The 25,116-nt window shown below is 48.7% G+C and overlaps 10 protein-coding genes across 13 annotated transcripts; 4 read left to right on the forward strand and 6 right to left on the reverse strand.

Annotated features, from left to right (window-relative positions):
- Positions 1 to 1,443: 1,443 nt before the first annotated feature.
- On the reverse strand, positions 1,444 to 3,780 carry LOC108036410 (coiled-coil domain-containing protein 93). Its single transcript, XM_017112530.3, has 7 exons — positions 3,574 to 3,780; positions 3,309 to 3,517; positions 3,113 to 3,242; positions 2,754 to 3,053; positions 2,339 to 2,697; positions 2,167 to 2,280; positions 1,444 to 2,104 (listed from the first exon to the last, which is right to left on the reverse strand). The coding sequence occupies exons 1-7, from the start codon at positions 3,655 to 3,657 to the stop codon at positions 1,516 to 1,518; spliced, it is 1,785 nt and encodes a 594-aa protein (XP_016968019.1). The 5' UTR covers positions 3,658 to 3,780; the 3' UTR covers positions 1,444 to 1,515.
- Positions 3,781 to 3,791: 11 nt separating this feature from the next.
- LOC108036409 (protein arginine N-methyltransferase 5) lies at positions 3,792 to 6,115 on the forward strand. 2 transcript variants are annotated; one of them, XM_017112528.3, is made up of 6 exons: positions 3,792 to 4,287; positions 4,335 to 4,794; positions 4,847 to 5,012; positions 5,077 to 5,239; positions 5,304 to 5,815; positions 5,869 to 6,115. In XM_017112528.3, the coding sequence occupies exons 1-6, from the start codon at positions 3,912 to 3,914 to the stop codon at positions 6,022 to 6,024; spliced, it is 1,833 nt and encodes a 610-aa protein (XP_016968017.1). In that variant the 5' UTR covers positions 3,792 to 3,911; the 3' UTR covers positions 6,025 to 6,115. The 2 variants fall into 2 exon arrangements, with proteins under 2 accessions (XP_016968017.1, XP_016968018.1); XM_017112529.3 differs by having other exon boundaries at positions 4,350 to 4,794.
- On the reverse strand, positions 6,112 to 11,410 carry LOC108036407 (kinesin heavy chain). Its single transcript, XM_017112527.3, has 4 exons — positions 10,763 to 11,410; positions 9,206 to 9,665; positions 6,942 to 8,821; positions 6,112 to 6,858 (listed from the first exon to the last, which is right to left on the reverse strand). Exons 1-4 carry the CDS (start codon positions 10,907 to 10,909, stop codon positions 6,418 to 6,420), a joined length of 2,928 nt encoding a protein of 975 aa, XP_016968016.1. The 5' UTR covers positions 10,910 to 11,410; the 3' UTR covers positions 6,112 to 6,417.
- A 406-nt stretch (positions 11,411 to 11,816) lies between these two features.
- Positions 11,817 to 17,225, forward strand: LOC108036216 (zinc finger CCCH domain-containing protein 13). Of its 3 annotated transcripts, none has more exons than XM_044092348.2 (3): positions 11,818 to 12,330; positions 12,396 to 15,882; positions 15,952 to 17,225. In XM_044092348.2, the coding sequence occupies exons 1-3, from the start codon at positions 11,977 to 11,979 to the stop codon at positions 17,145 to 17,147; spliced, it is 5,037 nt and encodes a 1,678-aa protein (XP_043948283.2). In that variant the 5' UTR covers positions 11,818 to 11,976; the 3' UTR covers positions 17,148 to 17,225. The 3 variants fall into 3 exon arrangements, with proteins under 3 accessions (XP_050744268.1, XP_043948283.2, XP_050744269.1); XM_050888312.1 differs by having other exon boundaries at positions 12,396 to 16,395; positions 16,449 to 16,588; XM_050888311.1 differs by having other exon boundaries at positions 11,817 to 12,330; positions 12,396 to 17,225.
- A 670-nt stretch (positions 17,226 to 17,895) lies between these two features.
- On the reverse strand, positions 17,896 to 18,466 carry LOC108036298 (protein lin-32). Its single transcript, XM_017112309.3, has one exon. It carries the CDS (start codon positions 18,463 to 18,465, stop codon positions 17,896 to 17,898), a length of 570 nt encoding a protein of 189 aa, XP_016967798.1. The 5' UTR covers position 18,466.
- A 1,640-nt stretch (positions 18,467 to 20,106) lies between these two features.
- On the forward strand, positions 20,107 to 20,595 carry LOC108036304 (uncharacterized). The gene has a single exon (XM_017112315.3). The coding sequence runs from the start codon at positions 20,303 to 20,305 to the stop codon at positions 20,456 to 20,458; it is 156 nt and encodes a 51-aa protein (XP_016967804.1). The 5' UTR covers positions 20,107 to 20,302; the 3' UTR covers positions 20,459 to 20,595.
- A 460-nt stretch (positions 20,596 to 21,055) lies between these two features.
- On the forward strand, positions 21,056 to 21,791 carry LOC108036299 (uncharacterized). Its single transcript, XM_017112310.2, has 2 exons — positions 21,056 to 21,439; positions 21,686 to 21,791. The coding sequence occupies exons 1-2, from the start codon at positions 21,146 to 21,148 to the stop codon at positions 21,716 to 21,718; spliced, it is 327 nt and encodes a 108-aa protein (XP_016967799.1). The 5' UTR covers positions 21,056 to 21,145; the 3' UTR covers positions 21,719 to 21,791.
- Positions 21,792 to 21,992: 201 nt separating this feature from the next.
- Positions 21,993 to 23,263, reverse strand: LOC108036278 (isocitrate dehydrogenase [NAD] subunit gamma, mitochondrial). The gene has a single exon (XM_017112289.3). It carries the CDS (start codon positions 23,186 to 23,188, stop codon positions 22,052 to 22,054), a length of 1,137 nt encoding a protein of 378 aa, XP_016967778.1. The 5' UTR covers positions 23,189 to 23,263; the 3' UTR covers positions 21,993 to 22,051.
- A 314-nt stretch (positions 23,264 to 23,577) lies between these two features.
- Positions 23,578 to 24,972, reverse strand: LOC108036275 (uncharacterized). The gene has a single exon (XM_017112285.3). The coding sequence runs from the start codon at positions 24,122 to 24,124 to the stop codon at positions 23,630 to 23,632; it is 495 nt and encodes a 164-aa protein (XP_016967774.1). The 5' UTR covers positions 24,125 to 24,972; the 3' UTR covers positions 23,578 to 23,629.
- LOC108036276 (uncharacterized) lies at positions 24,338 to 24,925 on the reverse strand. Its single transcript, XM_017112287.3, has one exon. The coding sequence runs from the start codon at positions 24,923 to 24,925 to the stop codon at positions 24,338 to 24,340; it is 588 nt and encodes a 195-aa protein (XP_016967776.3).
- Positions 24,973 to 25,116: the final 144 nt, after the last annotated feature.

Below are 25,116 nucleotides of genomic sequence, written 5' to 3' on the forward strand. Positions count from 1 at the left end.
TTTTGATCCTTCTACAAATTGTATAACACAAAATATAATCTTACTGTAAGGTCTTTTTAGAGCTTTAAAAAATTAACAGAAACTCCTCAGGTTTTCTCTGACTGTAAGCTGCGGAGCCTGTAAGAAGCAAACAGAAAGGACAGTTCATTGTTTGAGCCCAAAGTTCAATAGTTCGAGTTCGAGAGGCAAGTTCACTCGCCAAACAAGGAGGCGGGGGCGAGGCCAACAAGTGGCATCGGGATCCCGAGGCTGTCAGAATGGAGATGTTGGAAATCGAAATCCGGGCGACACTGACAGCTGCATACATTTTAATCCCCTCGGTTTCGCCGAAAGTACTCCGTGTTCAGGATGGCCTGTGCCACAATGACTTTCGCATTCACAATTTCCAGTAATTTGTTATTCAAACACATTGCGAATCGATTATCCGCTTGGCATGCTCCCTCCAATCGAGCAAATATGCTGATTGACTTTTGTCAAGGCTTATGTGCGTGGCGACCCCCTCTCTGCCGCATCCCCAATCAATCCCCATTCGATGCCGTCCCATTCCCACTCAGCCTTTGTGTTTGGATGGGCGAAATGCCAAAGCAAATACAAATGAGGAAACGCGGGAGGATATGGGCCCTTGTGTTGGCTTTCACTTTTATCCGGAGGCGGGGGCTCCAACCCCCTGACACCCATTTTGCACATGCTTAAAGCGGCTATATAGATGGGCGGAATGCCTGACTGGTTCTATATGGGTGTGTTTTCAGTTCGATAAGGGCGACTTGGTGGGGGATAGAGGAGACTTCGACGGTCGGGAGCAGAGTTCCCATAAAGTTAGTTGTGAAATGTCTGCCAAGGGCTCCGGTTTAACCTTCGCCGGAGGTCCTCCGCTTTAAATATTTGTCATACGCTGGAAATTTATCTTGGCCCAAGGGCCAGGTGGGCCACAATTTTCTTTTTCCCTCCTCTCTGCCCGTCTCAATGTCACTTGTTGAATGGAATTGATTGCCACGCAATAAAATGTAATTGCAATGGCTCAGCTTGAATTCAATGTTAAGGTGCAAGGACATTAATTAACCGCAAGCAGCAGCTGCAGTCCTGCAGTTCCAGGACCCGGGCACCCGGAATACGGATCCTGAAGTGGCTCTGATTGCTCGGCATGCCACTAAGCGAGCCGCATATTAATTAGAGCACCAAATGGCACGGAATAAAGTGAGCTGCCAGGCAATGCGAGTATGCAAATTTTTCTGGGATGCATGTGGGAGCTGCTTTATCAGCGAGTGCTTTATGGAAATAAACTGCTGACCCAGCATTGACAGCATAAATACTCGAATATATATGCATGGGAATATGAAAAATGAAAGGATAAAGTTAAGCTTGACAGATGTGCGCAATTGGTTTGTTTGAGGAAAGTCCTTGGGTAACAACGTTTGATTGGATTCCCGGATAATTGCACTACAATTAGGGCGATATAATTTATTGAACGCTTTTGCAAAGAGTGTTTCGTGGTAGTTAATCAACAGTTAAAACGGGCTAGGACTGGGTCCTGCTCCTAATTGACCTGAGCTGCTGCTGCAGCTGCTCGCAGAGCTGGCACTCCCGGGTGAGCTGCTTGACAGCCAGGGCGTACTGGCGCTGCAGCTCCAGCAGGGATTGCAGCTCCTCGTTCAGCTCGTCGCGCCGCATCCGCTCCTCGTTGTACTTGTGACGCACCTTGTCCTGGGCGCTCTTCACCCCGTCCACAATGGACTCGAACTGGCGGATGAAGTCCTCGCGGCCGTGCGGACTCATCATGCCCTCGTTGTAGGCCTCGCAGATGGAGTTCAGGAGGGCCAGCTCCTTCTCCATGTAGCGCTTCTTGTCGTTGAGAGTGTTGTACAAGGTGTAATATTGCTTGGTTTCCAGGTGCTTGCCGCTCATCTCGTTGTGCAGTTCGTGGAAGCGCCGCTGGTACTGAGCCAGCTCTGTGCGATCGGGTATGGCGTCCAGCTTCCGTTCGATGGCCACAATGCCGCGGTTCCTCTTGGCCAACTGCAGGCGCAGCTCCTTCAGACGCTGCTCCTCGCCAGCCACGGCTGCTGCTTGGGCCTCCGCGTCTTGGGCACTAAATGCTTCAAGGTCACTGCAAAGCATAGCAAGTTATAGGAATTGTGTCACTTGCAAATATAAATTTATACAACTCACTCGATTTGCTGTTGCAGGTTGGCCAAATCAGTGCGACAAGATTCCTTGAATTCCGCCTCGCTTTTCTTCATCTCTTCGTGTTGCTGCAGCAAGCTTTGTACCTTTTCAAGGAGCCTTAAAAAACGGATTGAATTACAAGTTGTTTATAATGTTCTTCCAATCTTCAACCCACTTTGGATCCGCCTTATCCTGTGTATCTTTGTGTGCCTTGAGCTCAGTATTTAGCGCATCCAATTGATCCTCCACTTCCTTGGTCTTCTGGCCCTGCTCCTTTTCCGCTTCGTGGAGCTGTTCGTTATCCTTGCAGAAGCGCTTTACTTTGTGTTCCAGGGCAATTTTGGCCGCTTCGAGACGTTTCTGTTGGTTTTGTGCCTTCAGCTCTTGCGTATCCGTTTCCATTTCCAGCTTAAATTCAGCATAGTGCTGTTGCAGCTCCTGTCGTGCGGTAGGATCGAGATCAATACGCTTTTGAGTGCCCGTAAGATTAACTTTTGCGAGGGATAAACTGCGCAGGTATTCCTCCAAATCGATCTGTGGATAAAAGGAAATAGGTTTGTGGCCATAAAATATGTTAAGCTAGGGCCCACCTCATCTGCTTCTCCACGACCCTGTTCTGCCCTTCTCTCAGCGCTGGTCTTAAACATAGGTCCTGGATCTCCGTACTCCAGGAGAGTAAGACGAACCCGGGAAACGTCGTCATCGCCTGGAGCTTCCTGGCGTTCGTACAGCCTTCTGGGCCCGTAGAGCTCCTGAATGGCCTTGATGTTGGTGGAAGCCAGGCGTATTTTAGTGAGATTGTCCTTATCGCTTTTGTACTGGTAGTGATTGTGGAACTGTCCAATGGCAAATCTCTTTAAGCGTTGGCCACGCTCAGCTCGGTTTTCCACCTAAAAAGGATTCTCTATAAATGTACGTATGTCTTAAACCACATGGACGGACTACCTACAGAGGTCTTTACCAACCACTGGATTACGGGATGTATGGCTAGGAACTCCAGACCCTGCACTTGATGGGGTTCCAGGCTATGCGGGCACTTCATATCAATCAGAACAGATACGATCTTCTCCACCAGAGCACTGTAAGTAAATTATGTTGTAAGACAAATTGTTATATGCGTTTAAACTAAGTTATCCATGTCTCACATCTTCTGTCCTATGGAGAGATTTTCGTGGAAGAGCAGGTCCACATCCACATCGTAGTCGCAGCACTCGATGCACCAGGTCATCCCACCCACCACTTTATCAAAGGCGGACAGGCCCTTTATGCGGGCCCGGTAATATCCCGCTGCCACCAGGATGTCGAAAGTGTCCTGCTCCTTGGCGGTAGCATCCGAGTCCTCGCGGCGCTCCACCTTGAAGGAATTAAAAAATGAGAACGAGAAATCCTGCTGAGATGAGCTAGACTCACCTGAACTTCACGCCCATCCTCGTCGTAGCGAGTGCCCAGCCTGACATTTGGCAGGATCTTGGAGAATACATCGCGGTTAGCCATGAACAATCAAAATTACATGCTACTGGGGGCCCGGAGCTATTGCTTATCGTTAAATTCGGGAAAACACAAAAATTGGCAAACGACACAGAAATTGTCAACAACAACATTGGCTGAAATGCCGGATTATTCCTCTCTTTGCGTTGCGGTCCCACCAATTGCACCATTTGAATTCGCGCCACGCACGGTCACACTTTCGCCGGTCACCGCATTTTTTGCCCTTTTTGAAGAGGCGGAGTGCGAATTGCGAATTTAAGATGAGTTACTACGTCTGTCTGCACCAGGAGGGCGTCAGCAGCATTCCCAAGCTGATCGAGAAGGCCTATGCGAACAACTACAATGTGGTGGCCACCTCGATCAACGCCAACATGTTGCCTTTCGAGCCGGACGAGTCGGATCCCACCTACCCGGCAACGATTCTGAGCGCCGTGGACTGGAACTCCAAGGTAATATTCACCATGTCCGACGTCGATGTGGACTCGCCGAACGCCAAGCTGCGCGAGCACGCCAAAGAGGTGCTCCTGCGGGATGTGTCCTGGGCAGAGCACCTGCAAAACCTGGGCAGCGTGATGGTGCGACTGCGTGGTCCGGAAAACGACAATCTGGCGGCCATTGTGCGCTCTAAGACGAAGGGTAAGGGTCTGGAGGCTTGAGCGGAACGTCAAACAACTTATTGGAAGATCTGTATCCCCTAGGAAACTGGTTCATTCAGGTGCCCATCACCAATCCCGAGCTGGCCACCTTCGAGCACCGCAAAGATGCCACCGCCGAGGAGATGGCCCAGGCGGAAGCCAATGACCCATGGAACTGGTGGAACAACCTGCGCATTGCCGCCAAATATAGCTCCAAAGTAAAGGTTGTGGTGGAGCTAAACGACTCCGATAGGCCCAGCAAGGAGACCGTGCGTCGCTGGTTGGGCGAGCCCGTCGAGGCAATCATTGTTCCCTCCTCCCTGTTTGTGAGAAATCGCTCCAACTACTGTGTGCTGAAGAAGGAGTGGCAGGTCATCATCGGACAGTTCATCTCGGTGCGAGCCAACATCATCATCTCCACGAATCCCCAAGATAAGGCCTTGTCCCAGTATGCAGATTACCTAAAGAAGCTAATCAATGACAACTGCGATACGCACGTGCTTAACAGGTGGGTGTGAGGTATATATTATCTTTGAAGCTGAATAACAATTCTCTCCTAGCTATGAAAACATGCTGGAGATTCCACTGCAGCCACTCTGCGACAATCTAGACAGCTACACCTATGAGGTATTTGAAACTGATCCTGTGAAGTACAAGCTTTACCAGAACGCCGTACAGGCGGCTTTGTTAGATCGAGTGAGCGATGAAGAAGCAAAAAGCAAGTTGGTAAGAAGAGTTTTTTTCTAAATATAACCCATGTTATATTAATTTTAAAATATTTACCCCTTAGACTGTGGTCATGTTGCTTGGAGGAGGACGAGGTCCATTAGCGCGGGCTGTTTTTAATGCAGCCGAGTTGACGAAACGTCAAGTGCGCCTATACATCATAGAAAAGAACCCCAATGCCATCCGCACACTCTCTAACATGGTTAAAACGCTTTGGGCCAACAAAGGTAGGAACACGAAATAGGCCAACATAAAATACAAGCCTAATCCCTCTCGAATCCTTCCCTTTAGACGTTCACATTTTCTCAAAGGACATGCGCGACTTCTCCCCTCCCGAGCTGGCTGACATTATGGTATCCGAGTTGCTGGGTTCCTTTGGCGACAATGAACTTTCGCCCGAGTGCCTTGATGGAGCCTTAAAGCTGCTCAAACCGGATGGCATCAGCATACCCTACAAATCCACCTCCTACATAAACCCACTGATGTCTGCAATCCTGCACCAGAATGTCTGCCAATCCGTATCCACCGTGCCTGCCTTCGACTGCGGCTATGTGTCGCTTCTAAAGAATATATACCATATTGATGAGCCGAAGGCCTTGTTCGAGTTCACGCATCCCAATCGGGCGGAGAAAATTGACAATACGCGCTGCAAGGTGCTCTCCTTTACTGTGAAAAAGGATTGTGTGCTGCACGGCATCGGAGGATACTTCGATACGCATTTGTACAAGGACATCTGCCTGAGCATCAACCCGCTAACCCACACGCCTGGCATGTTTTCCTGGTTTCCCATGTTCTTTCCAACGGTGAGTTGGTTTTAAATTCTTTTATAGAAGCTCCTGTGATGAGTCTTTTCCAGCGCCCACGGACACTCAAGGAGGGACAGACCATCTCCATCAAGTTTTGGCGCTGCGTAGATGAAACGAAAGTGTGGTACGAGTGGCAGGTGGTCAACTCTCCCGAGGACTGGGAGCTCCACAACACATGCGGCACGGGCTACAATATGCGTCTGTAGCAGGAGCAGACCAGGCACTACCAAGTAGCTGAATGATCCCCAACACTTTTTTTTGACAACTGAAAATATAATCAAACTATAGCGACCTTAATTTGTCTGCGACTTTTATTTAGGTTTATGTTTGAAAAGTTTATAAATACTCTTAACGTACATAGATGTCCTTACATATCTGTGGGTTTTATTATTTTCGGTTTGTAAAATTTAGTTAATTTCCGGTTTCCTCTCATTTATTTAATTAAATTATATGTATGTATATTTAAAGCGCTGCACATGATCGCGACACATCTCATCTAAGCGAAGGCAATTATCAGTTATGTTAAGTATGTATAACGTAATCCATTTAGTTTAGTTTAAAGCGGAGCTGAACTGGGCGGCGACGGGTGGTGATCGGATCTACGAGTTGACAGCACTAGCCTGGGCCAGCGGCGCTGCTCCGCCGACGGCGCCACCGCCACGGATGGCGATCGCACCCTGACCGGCGCGGATCGGCTTGGCGATCTGCGCCTGGGGGCCGCGTCTGCCTAGATGCTTCTGTCGCACAGCCTCCTTGATGCGGTCCACCTCGTACTGGTAGCGCTTGCGATCCCGCATGGCGCCCTCCTTCGCCTCCTTAAGTGCCGTCTCCAGAGCCTTCACCCGCTCCATGGTCGTGCGCAGACGCTTCTCCAGCTTGGGCAGCTCACACCGCAGATCGGCGTTGTCCCGCACCAACTGCTTGTGCACCTTGGTCAGCTGGTCGAGGTTGTTCTCCAGGAAGGAGATCTTCTGCTTCTGGGCGAGGGATCCACCATCCTCCTCGCTCTCCTCGTTTACCACGTTCTTGCGAATTCGTTGCTGTTGGAATAAACGGAAAATTAAAGGATTAGAGTAGGTTTAATGACAGATTATATAAGACATTTGGATAGTTCAAATTTTACCTGTAGATCCTGAACGAAAAGCTTGCGCAGGTTGTGCAGCGTCTGCAACTCCTTGGCCACAGTGTCCTCCAGACCCTTGAGGTCCTTGCGGGCCTGTTCGCGCCGCTCGTTGGTAAGAATGATGTTCTGTAGCTCGCTGGACTTCTCGGCCTCCTCTTGGCGCACCTTCTCGTAATCGACCGACATCTGTTGATGTGTGAGGAGCAGCTTCTGATGGACATCCTTCATCTCGTCCATTTCGTGCTGCTTGGCGGCGATCTCATCCCGCAGCTCCGACACCTGGCGGGTGTGGGCTTCGCGCAGCTCGTCCATCTGCGAGTCGAACATGGAGCGCAGCTCCTCCGCCCGCTGCTTCTCCTCGGCATTGACGGCGGACACGTGCTCGGCGGCCTTCAGCTTGGCGCACTCCTCGCGCAGCGAATCGATTTGCTCCTCAAGGGTGCGTTTCTTGTTCTCCGCCTCGCGCATCGACTCCTGCAGCGACTTCATGCGTGCCTCGTGCTGCGAGATGAGCAGACGGTACTCGCCCAGGTCTTTCTCGTACTCGGAGATCTTCTTGTTGGAGTCCGACTGCTGTGACTCCATGTTGGAGCACCGCTGGGCAATGTTCTTGGCCTCCGTCTTCATCTTGCTGATGTACAAGCGGGCCATGGTGAAGTCCTCCTCCACCTTGCTGGCATCCGTGCCAGCCAGGGCACTCATCTTGACGTCGATGCCCGAATCCCCAGGGGCGATGGCCTGGCCCACTTCGCCTAGGTCGCGCAGCAGGTTTGTCAGCATTTCGGTGATGCGCTTCTTTTGGTGCGTGGACATGTCCTTTAATTGTTGCAGCTCCGTGGAGGCGGCGTTGAACACAGACTGCTTCTGCTGCAGCTCCTCGTTGAGGGCGTCGATGTCCTTGTTCTTGTTGTCAATCTCCTGGGACTTTTGGTCGTAGTTAACAGCCAGCTCTTCGAGAGCTTGGAGCACCTCCTTGACCTCTTCCTTGGCGGACTCGTTCTCCTGTTGGATTCGCGCCATTTCCGACTGCAGAGTCTCGTACTCTCGCCGAGCGTTGGCGATGAGCTCCTCCTGCTCCATCACCTGCTCCTTGAGCTGCTCGGCGTACTGGCTCTGCTGGTTGATCTCTTCGTCCTTGTCGTCCAGCTGCTGGTACAGACGCTCGCATTCCGTGGCCAGCCTGGCCTGCTCGTTTGCGGCCACTGAAGCGGACATGTTGGCGAGGGCAGTTCGCTGGGCAACCAACGCAGCTTCCGCTGCCGCCGCTTGGGCCGCCTCCACTTCCAGATTGGGCGTGCTCGCCTCCATGAGATCCTCCATGTTGATTTGCTCCTCCGCCTTGACGGTTTCACCGGCCCTCCAGCGCGCCAGCTCAATCTCCAGCTTCTCCACTTTGCCCTTGAGCCGGGCGTTCTTTTCCTTCTCCTTCTCGTAGCGTCGCTTCCATTCCTCGGCAGTGAGCTCCTCGTTCACGCAGACCACGTTCTTCACGGTCTTGGCGCGTCGACCAAAGTCCAGCGTGGACTTGGTCTCCGATTCGTTGAAGCTGGCCGGGGAGCAGCAGATGACGATGGTTGTGCGTGCGTTGCCTCCCAGCGACTCCTGCAGGATGCGCGTAAGCTTGGAGTCGCGGTAGGGGATGTGCGTTTTGTTGCCGTCCGCCAGGGCGGAGATTACGTTGCCCAAGGCCGACAACGACTTGTTGATGTTCTTGGCTTCATCGAGGACGGTGCCCTCGGCTCCGGTCTTGGAAACCTTTTCGGAACCGGCCAAATCAACCAGGTAGAGTTTGCCGGAAAGCTTCTTCTGGTTCTCCAGGTTCTCCTGCTTTACGTTGATGAGGAATACTGAGTGGGATCGCGAAGAGTGCTCGTTCATGTCTGAAAAAGGGTGGATAAATCGTTATAATAGACGATTTTAGTCAGGAAAATGCAATAGAGATCAGAACAAGGGCATTGTTACACTATCATATTAAAGTTCACTAATTAAAAAGTCATTAAATATTCATTTTTATAAGAAATTATTAAAAATGCTCTTTAAAAGTAAGGCTTGTGGGTTTGTTAAGAGCTAATTGAAAACAAGTGACTAATTATGATATTGATAGCCTGCCACATCATTTATGTTCATTACACTTACACTGGTCGAAATTTTGTGACTTTAACATTATCATCCTGATTATTTTATATTATTATTATGTTAGAGAATGTTTTCAGTTATTCCTTTGGCTGCCTTTGCTCTGATCTCAGTTACGGATGGGAACTCACTTGTCACCGCGATGTGGCGATTGGATTTGCCCTCCTCGATCACCTCGAACACGTCCTCCGGCGAGGAGACGAACCGCTCCGTGGCGCCCTTCACGTACGGCACCCGGTTCTTGTCCTCGTGCACGCTGAGGTTCACCTTGGAGACGTCCAGCAGATCCCGGATCTTGTCCATGTAGATCTCGTAGTAGGAGACCTTGATGTGGAACTCCAGGTTCACCTCCATGGCGTAGATGTGGTTGAAGATGTCGTTGACGATGCGCGGTATGATACCCTGCTTCACCGAGTCCCCGATGACGCCCTCCATCGTGTGCGTCTTTCCGGAGGACGTCTGGCCGTAGGCGAATATCGTTCCATTGTAACCGGCCAGGACGTCGGTGACGATGGACTTGGCCGCCTCATTGTAGACCTTCTCCTGCGAGGCGTTCGGCTTGAAGACCTTGTCGAACAGATATACCTTGCCCTGCGGGAAGGAGGGGATAGTGATTTTGTAGTAGGTAGTGCTAGTTGCGGTGAAATTTCTTTCGGAGATTCATTGCCCCTGTCCCCTCCTCATCCCCGACCGTTTCCCGCTGACTGCTTTTAAATCATTTTCAACGCATGGCCGCGAAGCAGATTGTAATTATGAGCATTAAGAAATGGTGAGCGATGGGAGTAGGGGCGGAGTGAAAGGGGGAAGAATAGTGAATAACGAGCGGCAGAAGAAAGACGGAGCGAAAGAGCGAGCGATGGGCGGAGAGGAAGAGAGCAGTGCGATGATAATGTCTGTGTGTTTGCAGGCACTATGTAGTGCTGACTTTTTGGAACTGGTTCAATTGCTCAAGTCTTCACCAGGAAACCGATGGACTACACCTGGCGGAAAAGCCGAGGCATACAATCTAATAACACTTCAGGTCGAATATAGGCAATACAGCCGAATTCCAATGCCTCCAAAGTTGCTCTTATTGTTTTCCCTCTTCTTTTTTATGGTTTGCGTGTGCATGACTCACTCGAGCGGGAAAATGGGTTGCTTGGGGGGCTTGGGGAGTGGAAAGGCGGTCTCTTTCGGTCTGTGTGTGTGTGTGAGTGTGCTAGCTGGCACTGGTGTGGAAATGTGTGTAAGTGAGGTAAGCAGCGAAGGCGGACTGGAAACTCTAGAAAAGCGCATATTTATGCGGCCCAAAAGAATGGAACCCCCGCTTGTGGCAGAAAACCTTCTAGTGGGTGGTCTTCGCCTCGCGCACACCCCTGTGCCATTCCGCACACGGGGGAAAATCAATTTAATGCCAAGCCATATTGATTCGCAGTAGTTTCTTCATCAAATCCAAAACATCGGCTTAGCATAGATGGTTTTTCTGCACTTATTCATGGCTAGCTCTGGGGCTCCTCTCTCTTTCGCCAGCCCCATGCCCATTGGTCGGCAATTTGGGGAAGGGTAATGTACGCTAATAGGCATGACGTCATGGCACGGCACGCAGAGATTAATGCATAACACACAGGGAAAATACATAAGGCGGGGGAACTCTCGGTTTGGGATCTGGGACACCCATCTGGGTCTGGGTCTGGGTCTGGAGCACGTACCGCTATGGATATGCAGTTCTCCTCCACATTGTTGGGGAACTTGACCACGAACTTGGAGCCGGCCTTCTCCTCGCTGTCGTTCAGTGGTCGGAAACGGCAGACCACCTTGATGCTGTCCTCGGCGGGAATTTCGCGTTCCGCGGACATGGCTTACGGCGGAGTGGGGCTCTTTCTGGCGGAGATTGCTCTGGAGCTCTGGGCGCGACCTCTGCGCATGCAGCTGTTTACGTGGATGGTCCGCGAGTCACAGCACTGCACTCCGTTCCGGCACTGCCTGGTACTGCTCCCTGGATCTACACTAACTCCGGAACTCCGTATGGGCCCGATTCTACGTCTGATTTTCCGATTCCGAAGCACTCGCGAAAATTGGGTTGGGGGCGGCTCAGTAGATGCAGTGAAAATTTTGTGGTTATACCAGACACAAAAGTCGATTTGATCGAATGGTTGGGTGGTAAAGTCGCGGCTTTGACTGGGGGTCCGCGTACGCTTTTTGCACTAGCCCGGAATGATTAAGTGCGGCCGATAAATGCACTCTCATACGTCAGTGGGTCGGAATTTGTGGCACTCGAAACTCTATTTTATTCGACTATTTTATTTTCGCCCGTGCGCCAGTGTGACCGTTCTGGATGCCACGCTAAATACCACTCAGCCTGGGGGGAACATACCAACTGAGAACACAGTCATTTGTGAAAATACCAAAAAATGACCGTTAAAAGCTTAGTTGACAGTATACACTGTAATCTTTGTAAGCTCTTACGGAAAATGAAATAAAAAAGGGAGAGTTCGAAATTTATAACCAAACTTATTTTGTTTAAAATACAAAATAAATGTAAAAAAGTTGTTATGCAGTTGCATGGTAAAATAAATAAATAATTCTAACCAATGTGTTGAAAACAAAACGATAATGTTATATTTAAAGACACTGGAAATCTAAACACTCTTTAATGTTATTTCTTTTAAATAAACATGTTGTAAGTTGAGCTTTTACTTTTATTTCTTAATACCCACTTAACATAATCCATTAAAACCGTTTCTAAAATCTTTTTTTTAATATCTGGAATTTGTGTCAAATTTCTTCGGTTTGGGGGCAACCAAAAAATAGTTTCAAGCTTGTGTTTTCGGATTTCTGTAATTCCAAGCTTTATAGGTCAGGGACAACGCTATGGAAGATTGATCACCGAGTCTGGGCGCTGTGCAAGGGACATACAGGCAAGATGGCATTGGCACCCGAGGATAACTCTTTGTATTTGAACATGGAACGCTTGAAAAAGACCCAGAAGCTCATCCACCTTTATCGCTCCAACGAATGCCTGTGGAATCCCCAATCTCCTGGTTACCACAGCAGTACCGTAAAGGATGACGCCTGGCGAAGGATAACTCTACTTATGAAGGCCGGTTTAACCCCTGACCAGGTGAAGCTGCAGATACTCGCCCTCCGGAGCTATTACTCACAGGAATGCTCCGCCCTGCAACGGAGTCAGCAAGAAGGGTATAGCTTTGTTCCCAGGCACTCTTATTTTGAGGACCTACAGTTCTTGGGAAACCTCGGTATGGAAGATCCAGACGAGGTGAGTGGTGGTATTAGGGAAAATGTGTACTGAAGAGTGACCAAGAGTTGTCCTTTGACCCTTAGCCAAAAATCAGCTGTAGCATCATCCTAGACGAAAGTGGTACTATTACACCCAAATACTCGCCCAACATGTCGGAGGCCACATTCTTTTCCCCCTTAGCTTCATTGAGTCCGTCCGCCAGTTTATCCAAAGACGGTTACACATTTTACAAGATGGTACTAGAACCTGAACCACCCAATGAAGAGGAACAGAGGAGAATCAAAGTACGATCTACCTCCGGCAATGATCGCTGGTATCCCACGACCTACTGTGTAAAGTGCAACACAGGGGAGGAACAGAATGGCTGTGAAGGGTGCGAAGGAAGAGCCCAATCCCGCGGGACTAGTCCCGAAAGTAGAAGTTCCTGGGATGGGAATCAGTGCGGTTGTAGCAAAGCGCGGACAGCCGATAACCCTCAAGAAAAGCCAAGAAACGTAACAATTCGAAGACAGGATGAAAGTGCATTACCGAGCAGTCGAAAACGTTCTGGACGAACCCATCAGAATGGTGTCTTTGTGGATCTGGGCAACTGGGACGATGGCGAGTCCAGCAATAATGCAGAGCGGCACGATAGGTGGCCAGGTCCCAGACTGTGTTCGCAAAACCGTCCGGAATGGAAGCCCAGATACCGCAAAGCTGTTCCAAATGACGATCGCCAGTCCAACTGCGGAGGTTGGAAGCGGAATAACGATGCCATATGCCAGCGACTTCAGGATCAGTTAGCGAGGCAGGAGAACCAAGGTGGAAGATACTCCGAAGAAGGTTCCGAAGAGTTATCTGCCCAGAGCCAAAACTGCGACTGTAAGAATGATCGTCCTCGGTCGGGCGAGGATCAGGTGAATGCGATGCTCTTACAGAAGGCGCAAAAGAATAGGAATTCCCAGAACACTCCAAATGATCCGGCTCAGTATAACAACAGTCAGCCGATTTCAGATCAGGCTTACTATAATACCCAGCAACCAGTGGAAAATCAATGTTTTTGTAATACTGACCAACTGAATGCGGATCCCCAGCTATGTAGTATGTATGGATGCCAGTGCATGTACTGCAATCGGACAGTGGTTCCCCAGGGAAACTACTACGTAATGCAGCAGATCGATCATAATGCTCCAAGCTATTCCCGAGCAGCTCCACAAGATAACCAAGTTGGCCAATTTTATGGAGAAGGGAACTATTTTGATGAGTACGGGCAGCCTGCATATCCCAAACAACAGCGGGTGCACTGCATCAATACAGAAAATAGGGAAATGTGGGTACAGAACCAGTCCGCGGTCGAAGCTCCAAGCTCTGGCCAGAGGCCCATGGCACCGCCATCTAGATCTAGGCCACAGGAAATGGATAGTGGCCTACCTCAGGCAGGTAGTCAGGCCGTAAGGGCTCCTCCTCAAAGTCTAGACAAAGTATTTTCTTCAAATATAAATAAGATACTTCAGCCTGAGCAGCCTGTCCAGCATCCTACAGCAAAAAAAAGACCAAAGCCACCGCCACGGAATGTTGAGTATGTGGAGTGTCCTGCCTATAAGGGAACACAAACATCTAACGACCAAAGAGAACGATCCAGAAGTGGAAACTATCAAAGCCAACGAGGAACTAATAATTCTGATGAGGACTCCGTTGGTGGAAACGGTCAACCGAAAAGATCATATGACGATGCAAACCGATCTCGTAAGAGGCAAGGTAATCAAGACTCTGACCGTCCAGCTCCGGGGGAAAGTCCCTGTAAGTGTCCAGCGAGCAGTCGCAATCAAAATGAGGTGCGTCCTACCCAAAGACGATCTCGCCATGATGATATGGTTGTTAGTAACCCCAATTCCAACTATGAGGATTCGCCTTCTCCGCGGCGGGAAAGGGATCCTGATAGCACCCCAAGCAAATCAAAAGTTTTTCAACTTCAAACCGACGATTCTCAATATATAGAGTGTCCAGCATATAGTCAGGAAAATCCCGGGGAATGCCCCTATTCGAAATGCACACAAGACGATCCCATTCAAACAAACCGCGAGGAAAGAACTGCCAGAAGGAGAAGGCCTCCTTCAAGGGATCGGGACTATGATGAGATGGAAAGCGCAACTTCCAAGAGAAGATCCCAAGGTCAAGATAGAAATAGACCACAAAATGGTGACTATGAAGAGCAGAAACCAGGTGTCAGGAAGAGATACAGTGGTCAAGGTCGGGATGATAATTCTCGGAGCAAGAGAAAATCAGATGAAGAAGCTTATACTTCAAAAAGGCGAAAGGATGAAATGTGTACCGATAATACGTGTCCCTACAAAAGTACTTCTTCTAAGAGATATAATGATCGTTTAGATAGGGAAATGGAAAACCCAAGAAATAGTAGTGGGAATGGCAATGGTACATATCAGACCTCCAAAAGAAAGTACAAGGAGTGCAATGATAACACTTGCCCATATATCAATTATGGGGCAGTTAATGCACCCCCTAAGGAAAGGTCAAGGAGGCGACGAGATTATTCTAAAGAGTACGAAGAGGAAGAAAATGAAACAAAGGGAAAGTATAGAAGTGAGTCCCTAACTAGAAGGCAACATCGAGATATACATAGATTTGAAGATTCCGAAAAGAACCAGAAAGAAATGGGGAGTTATAGGCGTACGAGAAACGAAGATCGCGAGGATATGGATGATTCAGATGACAATGTATATGAGCCAAGAAGATATAGGAATGACAATCGCGACTCTAATAAGGACCCAGATAGATTCAAAAAGTATTCGAGAAGGGAGGATAGAAACTTGCCAAGCAAAGATAATGATAGATATCAGGGAAGTTATCGCAACGGAACCGAATACAGAAACAATACTGTAGATGAGTGCATGTGTGAAGACGATTTCGACTCCGATGAACAGGATAAAGCCTATGGTGTTTATCCTATAAGAGATAATGGAAATCGAAGTCGCAAGGTATCTGATGATTATAGAAGAAACGAAACGTCTAGAAGAACCAAAAGTTATGATTATGAGGACTCTGAGGATGAGAATGAAGAATATGCCAGAAACAATAATCGCAAACGATTTGAAGACAGGGCACCTTATTCGAGGGGAACGGAGAAAGCACCTTCCTATTCGAGGGGAACTGATGTATACGAGTCGGAATATGACTGCTTCTGCAGTGATAACGAAGTTCCCCAAAGTTCTATGCCAAACAGAAGCAATCGAACGGTCAGAAACGAGAACCAAGGAAGAACCAGAGGAAATATAGACGAAGTAGTAGCCGATTATAGTGATTATCCAAAATACGGAAATAGGAACAGCAACAGGGCGCCTGAAACTTCTGTGCCAAAGAGAACTAGGCAAGTTAATCAGAATTCCGAAGATCCTGGCAAGAATGACGCAGATATAAGTAATGAAGTAGACGGCTGTGAATGCGAACCCCAAGGAGGTGAATATTACTCAAAATACCCAAATGGAAATACCAATAGGACGCCGCAGACTCCAATGCCAAACAGGAGTAGAAAAGATAATCAAGAAACCAATGATCCAGGAAAGGATGACAGAGGTAAGAGAAACGACATAGATTACTGTGAGTGCGATCTTAACGAAGCTGTATACCCAAAATTTGAAAAAGGCAATACCAATCAACAAGCCAATGATAACCAATTTTTTTGCGAGGATTGTGCATGCGATCCAAACGAACCCAAGATAACTGCGGTCAAGGAACGAAACCAAGCTGGTAGTATATGCATGGCACTCAATGCCTTAACTGAAAGCAAGGATAACAAAAAAGAGTCCAGCGGGAGAACCAAGAAACCATTGAAGAAAGATGGCAAAGAAGCCAGAACTAAGCCAGTATCCACCAGTGACAACCAGTCGCCCACTGTCAAGAAGAGTTTCCGCCCCAAGACGGGCGTTTTTCCCAGAGTGCAGTCCCGATCCGCCAGTCCAGCTCATGTTCCTGGAGCTCAAAAGAGTCAGCCAGGAGATCAGCCGGTCAAGAGACGAACTTCGACGAGGACTGCGGGACAATCCAGTGCCGCCAAGAGAACCATGGACACAAATGCAGCTGCCAACAGCAAGTTGCCTTTTGATCTAAACTCGGCCACCTATTTTATTTGCAAATTACAGGACGAAGGTAACAACCACCAGTACCTCCTCGTGGTGCCAAAGAAGCCGATTGGACCACCAGATGGCCAACGGATGGGCCCAGGACAGGAGTCTGTGAAGCAGCTGCACTGTCAGCGGCAGTGCTCCGGCTTTCAGAGCACGTCCTGGGTCGATTTGTCGGCCACCACCCAATCCCAGACATCAGAGCCAACCCAGCCAACTCGTCCATCCCGCCCATCCCAGCACTCCCAGACCAGGGGTGGTGGTCTATCCGTACTGGGCTCCTTCAGGGTTCCACCTGTCCTGGCCAGCACGGCGCTGGGCATCATCAAGGAGCACCTCGATCGATCCATTCATACAGGTTACAGAGAAGCGGTGTTTCCCTCCCGAAAGATGCGGCGCACACTGCTATCTAGAGCGACATCTTCGCGGCCCAGGAGACCCGTTCTACGGCCATCCCACAAGGCCAACGCTCCCATCCTGGACGAGAACAGGACCCTACTGCTCACCAACAATCCCTTTCGAGACTTGAGTTTTGGTGACAACAGACGAGAAGTTATAGTCCTGCATCCGCCGGTTCCTGGCTTTCGACCCTCGAAGAACTCCTTCAGCAGGGACGACGTGGAGATGCAACACATAACAGTGCCCAGCCAGGACAACGCTGGGCCTCCGTTACCACCCAGGCCACCCACGAAACCCAGAAAAAAGTATCCTCGGTGATCAACCCATAGCTGTAATGTCCTCACACATACTTACCTCGAATCATCATATAAAGAACAGCGCCCAACCGAAGCCGAAGGACTCAGCTGCCTTTTATTCAATGAGAGGAGTTTTTGGCCAGGGGCGTCACGCCTCGCCGCCCTCTGAGCTGGCTTCGTAGCTTTGGGATAGTTCGGGGTTAGCCCAAAATTTGACGGACTCCCATCAATGAACTTTTGAGTAATTAATTTACGATCGTTTTCGGAACCATTGAGGCGTAGCCAAACGATCCGATGGCAAATTGAATCTGGGGTTTTGGAAAAGCGGGTCTTGGTAGTGGGCTGTTATAATTGCCAAAAGAGAGAAAAGAGTTAACAAAGTATAACAAAAACACTACTATTTATGTTATTCTTAAAAACATTTATCGACCAAATACTGGCATACTGAAAGACGAAAATGTAGCTTAACCTACTAATTTTAAAAAAGGAATTCAATTCTTAGAAACTGCTAGGAAGGGTTCATTTGATAGCTTGAAAGTTTAAGCAACTAAAAGTTTTTAATGAAGAGCCAAATATTTTTTTAATTTTCAAAAAGGGGTAACCCCAGATTTCTTATGAACTTAGCTATTTAATATTAATTAAACTAAAGGTTAAAGGTCCCGAGTAATGCACTCATATATCATTTATTTCTTTTGTATCTTTAGTCTATTCTACAGTAAGAAGAAAATCACATAGCTTAAGTCTAGGAAAGAGTGATCTGCAGTATCCATCTATGGTAAGGATCCTCCGCTTAGCCCGAAGCCGCCTTCGCTGCCGCCGAAGATTGTGTAGGCGGCGGCATCCACCTCCACATCGCCGTTGTTGAGGAGGTCGCACAGCGCCAGGATATAGGACTGGGCCATCTGCAGGGTCTCGAACTTGGACAGCTTCTGGTCGATGGAGGGAGCGGGCACCACTTCCCTCAGCCTATCGAAGGCCTCATTCAATCCGTTCATGCGCTTTCTTTCCCGGGCATTGGCTGCCTGTCTTCTCTTCTTCTGGACCGTGGGACTGAGATTGGTCTGTTCCGGACTGCTCTTCCGGCCATCCGATCCCGCCGAGCTGTTGCTACGCCGTTTGAGAGTCTGCTGTTGAGTGGGCGGGCCTGGTTGCTCCAAGATGGGCGCCAGTTCTGGTTGAGTTGCGCCCGCGGCATCTAGGAATTGCCACTCCGGCGATAGGAAAGCCGACTGGCCGTAATCCTGCGAAGAAACGGGCAGCTGGCTGAGGTTATAGTTGGGACTGCCCAAGTACTGGGAGCTGCCGTCCTCCTCGGAGGCCGACGAGTAGTAGTAGCTCATGGCAGATCCGCGCGGCTTGAAAGTTTCGATGCAACTGAAAACGATCCCGAGAGACGGCGCTGCGTTCTGCAGTCGACCCCCGCCTTCGGTGCGTTCTACAAATATTTTCACCGCCGTTCTGACCAAGTTTGTGTGAAACGGCCCGCAAATGACCCCTGGCCCCAGGATCCTCGCAGCTATTACCATATCCCGGCCGAAGGATCTCCCCGAGGAGCAGGGGTGACTTTGACCCCCGGCCGCACACTTAGGGGTTAGAAGTGTGCCCATCCCTCTCTTTCTCTTTCGCTCGGCCGAGCAACGCCTACACTCCGCCTGCTGCCGTCCCGCTCTCGCCGGGCACGCGTCATATCTTGCCAAATTGGTGCTATCATGCCATGCGATCTCCTCCTCTCCTCTGTTCGCCGTAATTTGTGACTTTCACGCTCAACGGCACACGAGTGGGAGAGGGAGAAGGCGAGGTGGCGAGGATGAGCCACGCTACTGTATAGGATGGACGGCAGGGCCATCAATTAACCCGCTGGCGAACTGCATTGTGGCTCGCGTCTAGTGACCATATGCTGTGCTGCACCGACCCAACTTCGGTTAGGAACCAACATATGGTCGAGTTATAGGTACTCGCATAGTGCTCTGACTCTGAGTGGTGGCCTTTAGTCCTGCGAAGGTTGTGTCCTTGGCAGACACACGACATTTGCCGTCTAGCCAGTTGGAGAATCAAACTATTAACTGCTTTTGGGCTCATATCATTATATTCAGTGGCTATGAAAAATATATCATTGAATGGGTAGTTAATTACCTTGTATTTTATGTTTAGTTAAGATCCCTGGGATATTACTTGCTCGTTAGAAATATGCTTACCGAAACATAAAGTTATAATTGATCTCCAACTATACAATGAAATGGAAAATTAAATGTAAGAAAAATGTATTTGTAAGGAAAAATGTATTTATTAACTGAAACTACAGAAAAAAATCTTAATACACAAATAACTGAATATTTAATTGTTTATGCTTAGAAAATAACAAATAATTAATAGACTTTAGAAAAACATTTTAGAGAGTAAAACATTTTTTAAGATCATTTGTTAAATTGGCCAATAACTCGTTTAATTAGTACATACTATGGATACTTTCCAGGCTAACATTCTGCTAAAAAAATTTTTTGAGTTCCTTAAAGTTCTTCCGTTAAATTTTTAGAATTTATTTATTCGGTTGCATAAGTATTTTAATGCTTTTTGGACAAGGTATTTAAATATTCTTCCACTTTTTTCATAGCCTTATATCTTGAGATGTAAATAGTTTTCTGGATAATGCGCGCAACTTTTATAATACGGAGTTCTAACCATTAATGTTAAGTAAAATATTAAGTTTTGTTTATAAAATATGGCGATAAATATGTATGGAATAATAATTTTAAATGTAACATTAATGTAACACAATCCTCTGGCCTATACTCTTCGGGCCTTCGTCGGAGTGGAGGAGAACCTGTTTGCGCATGCTCCGCCGGTGGCAGGACTCCCATCTCCCTGTTATCCTTCTGCCCCTCTTCTCTCGCTGGGCTCTCGTTTTGTTTTGTAGAGAAATACGAGGCGAGGACGTCGCGGAGCTTCGTGTTTTGATTCAGCAACAGGATTGAATATAAGGCCAGCCAGCCAACACGGGGTTATCATTCGAAGAAAAGAGTTCTGTCGTAGATAAACACGGTGGGATAAAACAGGAGGACCTGCTGAGGGCTTTGTCTTATCAGGATATCGGAGTGCAGCAGCTCAGGAATCGTCTGAGCGAGGGAAAAGCTATCGTTGCCTTGTGAAGCGAAAACGCACCCACTCACCCACCCACGGATGTGTCTGTACTTGGGAGTCGTGGAACACCTGCTGGATGTGGTGGCCTACTGCATGTGCCGTGTCCTGGAGCTGTCCCTGTTCACCTGCATGATGGTCTGCGGCTCGCTGAAGGCCAAGCTGACCCACGGGCCCACCAACGAGCTGGAGCAATGACCGGGCCACTACGAGAGCTGCTAAGAGGATGCGCTCCCAGGATGCGTGTGTGCTTGTGTGTGCGATTCGGCTAAAATTTAATAAATGAAACTTTTTCTATAGTGGCGAATAAATTACGACTTGTATGTGTGCGAAAACGATTGTCTTTCCCTCTTGCTGGCCCGGAATTGAGCCATAACTCAAGATGGCCCACGGCAAGGATTTGCCCTACGACTCCCCGGATTTTTGCTGTTTGTTTATCCCACAGCTCGCTCTTTATGTGTTTGTGTTGCGGAGTCGTTCATCGTACTTATTACCCCGGGCAAGGGATTATAAGGGGTTCGGTGCCCATTTGCATGATGATAAAGTATCGACTGGGGCCTACGTACTGGCCAATTGTGTTGTGGCTTTTGTTTTTGGCGCCTGCAAATATGCTTCACTTCTGGCAGGACATTTTATTGCCATCCCCTCGTACCCTGGATACATCCCCTCGTACCTAGGTTCCACCGGCTATTTATGTAGTTGTTTACAGCCGCCGGCTGAAACATGAATTTATTCAAATTGTACGTGCAAATGGAGGACTTAACGTTTATTACCCACCAGCCGCACAGCAGGCCCTGCTGTTCCGACTTTACCGACACACACACAACTGACTTTGATACACCTTTGATAGCTCAACAACTAAATCCTACTAAATTTCCCCCGATCATGGACAACCCCATGAGGCAGCGCCACAAACCGAAGACCCTCAACGCCACCAAGCTGGAGGAAGAGCTTGCGAAGGCCGTCGAGTCGAAGAAAAACATCATCGATGAGGTGGAGGGTCAGCCGATCGTGTACGACTACATGAAGTATCCCAGCAGCAAGGCCAAGGGCAAGCTGACGAAGAGCGCCAAGCCCCGCAAGACGGTGACCTTTAAGGTGATGGTGGAGCTGGTGACCTTCACGGACAACTGGAAGATGCAGATGATCGAGAGCAAGCTGCGCACGGAGGAGGAGCAGGTGTGGTTGCGGGCCATAAAGGCCTGTCTTAGGCGCTCTAGGCTCTAGTATTTTCGATGAATTTAGGCCCATTGAAATTCGCCTTCAAAACTTTTACGAAAACAACTTTTTAAAATGACCATACAGTTTCTATGATACGATTTGGATATACTCAATCGAATAAAAGAGTATCTTATAATTTTGAAATATTATTTTTCATATATTGTTTGTATTACCAAGTAACTAAGCCTTTTCTCTCCTCCCCAGCTCAAGTGCTCCCTGAAACGGCGCAACTTCTGAAGATTTCCGCTTGTGGATTGTTAAAAATTATGTTATGCAATAAATACGTTCTTTGTAGTATATATAAACTTTATTGTGGGGTAAGAACCTACTCTTGCGTCTTTTTATAAGGAAGGTACATATGAACTAACTTAGTAGATATTCAAAAAATGTATGGGAATCTTTTTTGTAACCCTTTTTTAAGGTTCCAATAACTTTTTAAAAGCTCAACCTTATTCCCAAGGAATTTTTCAGTAGCTTTTTCTAATACATTTTACAATAAGTGATTCAGACGTTGTCCTTGCATTCTTCCATATTTTATTTACAACCTTAAGCCCCCTAATCGGCCACATATCACTTTTGACCCAACGCATGGCAACGCAGATTGTTGATGATGTTGCAGATGACGTACTCGCCGGTGTCCTTGCCCCCGAACTCCTTGGTGCGGATTCCCTCGTCCATGGTGCGCAGCATCTCGCACCACAGGGCTTGCGCGCACTTCGTGTGACCCAAATGCTCGAAGAGATCCACAATGGTGGACACGATGCCGTAGGCACTGAGGGTGGCGTAGTTGGTCAGCGAGAGCTTGGTCTGCAGGGGCTTGAAGACGGCATGGTGATCCCCGAGCTCGACGGCACTGAATAGATTGGCTCCGCCGCACACGGCGCTGCAGATGGCGGATAGGAACGTGGCATAGCGATCGCTGGCGAAGAGGCAGTCGAAGTAGGTGGGATTCGTGACCAGCCGGCTGATGGCCTCCTCCACCTCCATGAACTCCAGCTCCAGGCAGTCCTTGTAGGGGCAGTGCATACGCTTGGCGGCTTCGACCAGGTTGCCATCGCTAATTGGCCACTCCTTGGCCTTGTTGATCAGGGTCACCCGCTTGCGACCCGCCTTCACAGCCGCCTTGAAGGCGTAGTTCAGGTACTTCTCATTGCTCTTTTGGCTCACGACGGACAGGGCCTCCACCACTCCCTTGACGGGGGAGTACTCCAGCTCGTTGTAGTTGCCCATGTTGTTCTGGCCAATCATCTGGATGTCCACTCCGGGAAAGCGACACCTGAAGCCGGGAAAGCTGCGAGTACGAGTCTTTAGAACGTACAAATCCAGATCGTTGCAGATCTTCAGAGCCTTCTGTTTGGCCTCCGCACCCGCCTGGTTCTCCACATGCACAGCCGTTCTGTTGCGGAGCACAGAGTTGAAGTACTCATCGTCCTGGCCCGCTTCGATGACCTGCACCTCCACGGGCACCCGACTGCTCTGGAGCAGGGACGTCACGAAGTGGGCTCCCTGCTGGCCAATGATGGTGCTGCCCGTGAGCAAGGAGACCGTGTTGATCCCGCCGTACTTGGACTTGGGCAGCACATAGACGGGGTCCAGTCGCGTGTCTCCCTTGACGAACGCCGCTCGCACACTACTGTTTATGGATTCCGCGTAGTGGCGGGCACTGCTCCTGGCCAGAAACCGGGTCACTTTCGGGCTGCGCAGCATTGTTTTGGATTTAAACGGAGGAGGGTCCTAAAAATATGCCTAATCAGTAGAGAAATGACAGGATCTGCCTTACAACTTGATCTTAGTTAAGTAAGAAAATTAAAAGAATTTAAAAAAAAATTTTATTCTAAAATGAATTTTTATAAATGGATTTAAAATATATATTTTTTTTTACCACTTAGTTAAATTGTTTCAGAAGAATGCAGTATCTCAGCCACATGTTAGATTTCATCTGACTAAAAAAAGGGGTAGATACAAACTTAGAGCCCTGACATCTATAAATTGACTATAAAAATTAAAATATAATAAATCTAAATTAAGAAATAGAGCTGGAAGAGCTAATAAAGAAATAAAGTTCCTTTTTATCAAAAAGAACCAATCCCAATATATAAAAAACTGATTTAACATTTTATTTTTTGCGTAGCCGAAGCCTGGCCAGGATTACATATCGTAGCAGCGCGATTTGTCGGGACAGGGACAGCCATCGATGCCGTAGCGCCCAATCGGGATGTCCGTCTGGGTCTCCTTGTGCTGGGGCCCGGGCACCTCGTAGAAGTTCTCACTGAAGTAGCGGTCCGGAAGGTAGTACGTGGGGTACTCGCGCCTCAGCCGCTCGTGATCCTCGCGCAGCCACTTGGCCAACTCGGGATCGGCTCGTCGGGCCTCTAGGCGGTACTGCTTCGGCTTGGCCATTCGAACCGGTACCTCCAGATGCAGTTTCGAGTGCGGTATGTAGGACAGCAGCTCCTGGTCCAGTTTCGCCGCCTGCTCCGCCCGTATCTTGGCGCAGGTGGCGCACTTGCACTTTCCACCATGATAGCAGTACCGCTTCCTTCCATCTTCGTCCACCATCAGCAGCGGGGTGCAGACGGGCAAGGGATTCGGCTGGGCCTCCGTTTGCGTCCCCACCGACTCCTGGGCGGGATTGGAAAACATGGTGGGATCTGGAAGGCTAGGGCTGAGTTGAGTGCGATACGAAAGATTTGGGTCTCAAAAGGTGACTGAAACTACGAGGGAAAGGGAGTGCCAAGGGGGATGACAGCGAAGGCATTGCTAGTTGATATTTACAAAAATAACTTTTAGAAATTTTAGAAAATCGGTGGAACAACCAAAAGATCACTTATGGATGGAAACACTTCCGCGACATCCTCAACTCATTCTTGAATGGGGATATGCCGCGGAGGAGTTCCACAACCAAGTGAGATCCCTACACCGATCACCGTGCTGAGCTCTACTTCGCCGCAAGTTCATATCTCCGGAACAGTAAATGTTCTGGCTAAGATCCTTCTTGTCCCGCTTTGGCAGGCCACAGTCCGAACACAAATGGGCCGGAGCTGGAACCCTTTGGGCAGCCTTCATCTGCAGATAGTAGCTCTTGAGCTCCCGCTCCCGCACCTCGTTGAAAAACTCCCGCATGCAGGGAGTGTCCTGAACCACTGGCTCCTTTTTGGGGATCGCATTGGAGTGCAAGGGACAGGTGTCCAGCGTTTGGGCTTTCTTGGGCTCTTTTAACTGACCCGAACGGTTGCTCGTCCCCCTGCTCCTCCGGGAGGAAGAGGAAAGGTAGGAAATGCGATCCAATTCCGAGACCCTGAACGTGGTACTTTTCTTCTTCGGCAGTTTGGGGGCTGTGCTGAGCACGCCGCTGCGCTCTGATCCCTCGGTGAACTTCCGAATGTAGGTGTTGGCCCTGGTCATCGACCCGGTCGTCTTCAATAGGTACCAGTTAAGCGGCATTTCTTCCTTCCGTTTATTTAAAATTCCAAATTTTGACAAAAAATACTCCGGCAGCCCTAGCTAAAAGCAAATACTATATACACTGTGGATGCTATATATTTCCCAAGAAAAATAAGTTAGGAAACACCTTTATTATATATATAAAAAAAAAAACCAATTTATAATTTACATCATAAACTTTAGGATTTCAA

Source organism: Drosophila biarmipes, chromosome 2R (assembly GCF_025231255.1).
Source record: "Drosophila biarmipes strain raj3 chromosome 2R, RU_DBia_V1.1, whole genome shotgun sequence".
Taxonomy (NCBI): Eukaryota; Metazoa; Arthropoda; class Insecta; order Diptera; family Drosophilidae; genus Drosophila; species Drosophila biarmipes.

Bases quoted from the DNA above. Each gene is read 5' to 3' on its own strand.
- LOC108036410 (XM_017112530.3), bottom strand. From the start codon at position 3,657: ATGGCTAACCGCGATGTATTCTCCAAGATCCTGCCAAATGTCAGGCTG. The intron at 2,698-2,753 runs GTGGGCCCTAGC...TTTTATCCACAG, and splicing joins GTCGTGGAGAAGCAGATGAG to ATCGATTTGGAGGAATACCT. The intron at 2,105-2,166 runs GTGAGTTGTATA...TATGCTTTGCAG, and splicing joins AACCTGCAACAGCAAATCGA to TGACCTTGAAGCATTTAGTG.
- LOC108036409 (XM_017112528.3), top strand. From the start codon at position 3,912: ATGAGTTACTACGTCTGTCTGCACCAGGAGGGCGTCAGCAGCATTCCC. The intron at 5,013-5,076 runs GTAAGAAGAGTT...TTTACCCCTTAG, and splicing joins AAGAAGCAAAAAGCAAGTTG to ACTGTGGTCATGTTGCTTGG. The intron at 5,240-5,303 runs GTAGGAACACGA...CCTTCCCTTTAG, and splicing joins AACGCTTTGGGCCAACAAAG to ACGTTCACATTTTCTCAAAG.
- LOC108036407 (XM_017112527.3), bottom strand. From the start codon at position 10,909: ATGTCCGCGGAACGCGAAATTCCCGCCGAGGACAGCATCAAGGTGGTC. The intron at 9,666-10,762 runs GTACGTGCTCCA...TCCTTCCCGCAG, and splicing joins AGAACTGCATATCCATAGCG to GGCAAGGTATATCTGTTCGA. The intron at 8,822-9,205 runs GTGAGTTCCCAT...ACCCTTTTTCAG, and splicing joins TCGCCACATCGCGGTGACAA to ACATGAACGAGCACTCTTCG.
- LOC108036216 (XM_050888311.1), top strand. From the start codon at position 11,977: ATGGCATTGGCACCCGAGGATAACTCTTTGTATTTGAACATGGAACGC. The intron at 12,331-12,395 runs GTGAGTGGTGGT...TTTGACCCTTAG, and splicing joins GTATGGAAGATCCAGACGAG to CCAAAAATCAGCTGTAGCAT.
- LOC108036298 (XM_017112309.3), bottom strand. From the start codon at position 18,465: ATGAGCTACTACTACTCGTCGGCCTCCGAGGAGGACGGCAGCTCCCAG.
- LOC108036304 (XM_017112315.3), top strand. From the start codon at position 20,303: ATGTGTCTGTACTTGGGAGTCGTGGAACACCTGCTGGATGTGGTGGCC.
- LOC108036299 (XM_017112310.2), top strand. From the start codon at position 21,146: ATGGACAACCCCATGAGGCAGCGCCACAAACCGAAGACCCTCAACGCC. The intron at 21,440-21,685 runs GTGTGGTTGCGG...TCTCCTCCCCAG, and splicing joins TGCGCACGGAGGAGGAGCAG to CTCAAGTGCTCCCTGAAACG.
- LOC108036278 (XM_017112289.3), bottom strand. From the start codon at position 23,188: ATGCTGCGCAGCCCGAAAGTGACCCGGTTTCTGGCCAGGAGCAGTGCC.
- LOC108036275 (XM_017112285.3), bottom strand. From the start codon at position 24,124: ATGTTTTCCAATCCCGCCCAGGAGTCGGTGGGGACGCAAACGGAGGCC.
- LOC108036276 (XM_017112287.3), bottom strand. From the start codon at position 24,925: ATGCCGCTTAACTGGTACCTATTGAAGACGACCGGGTCGATGACCAGG.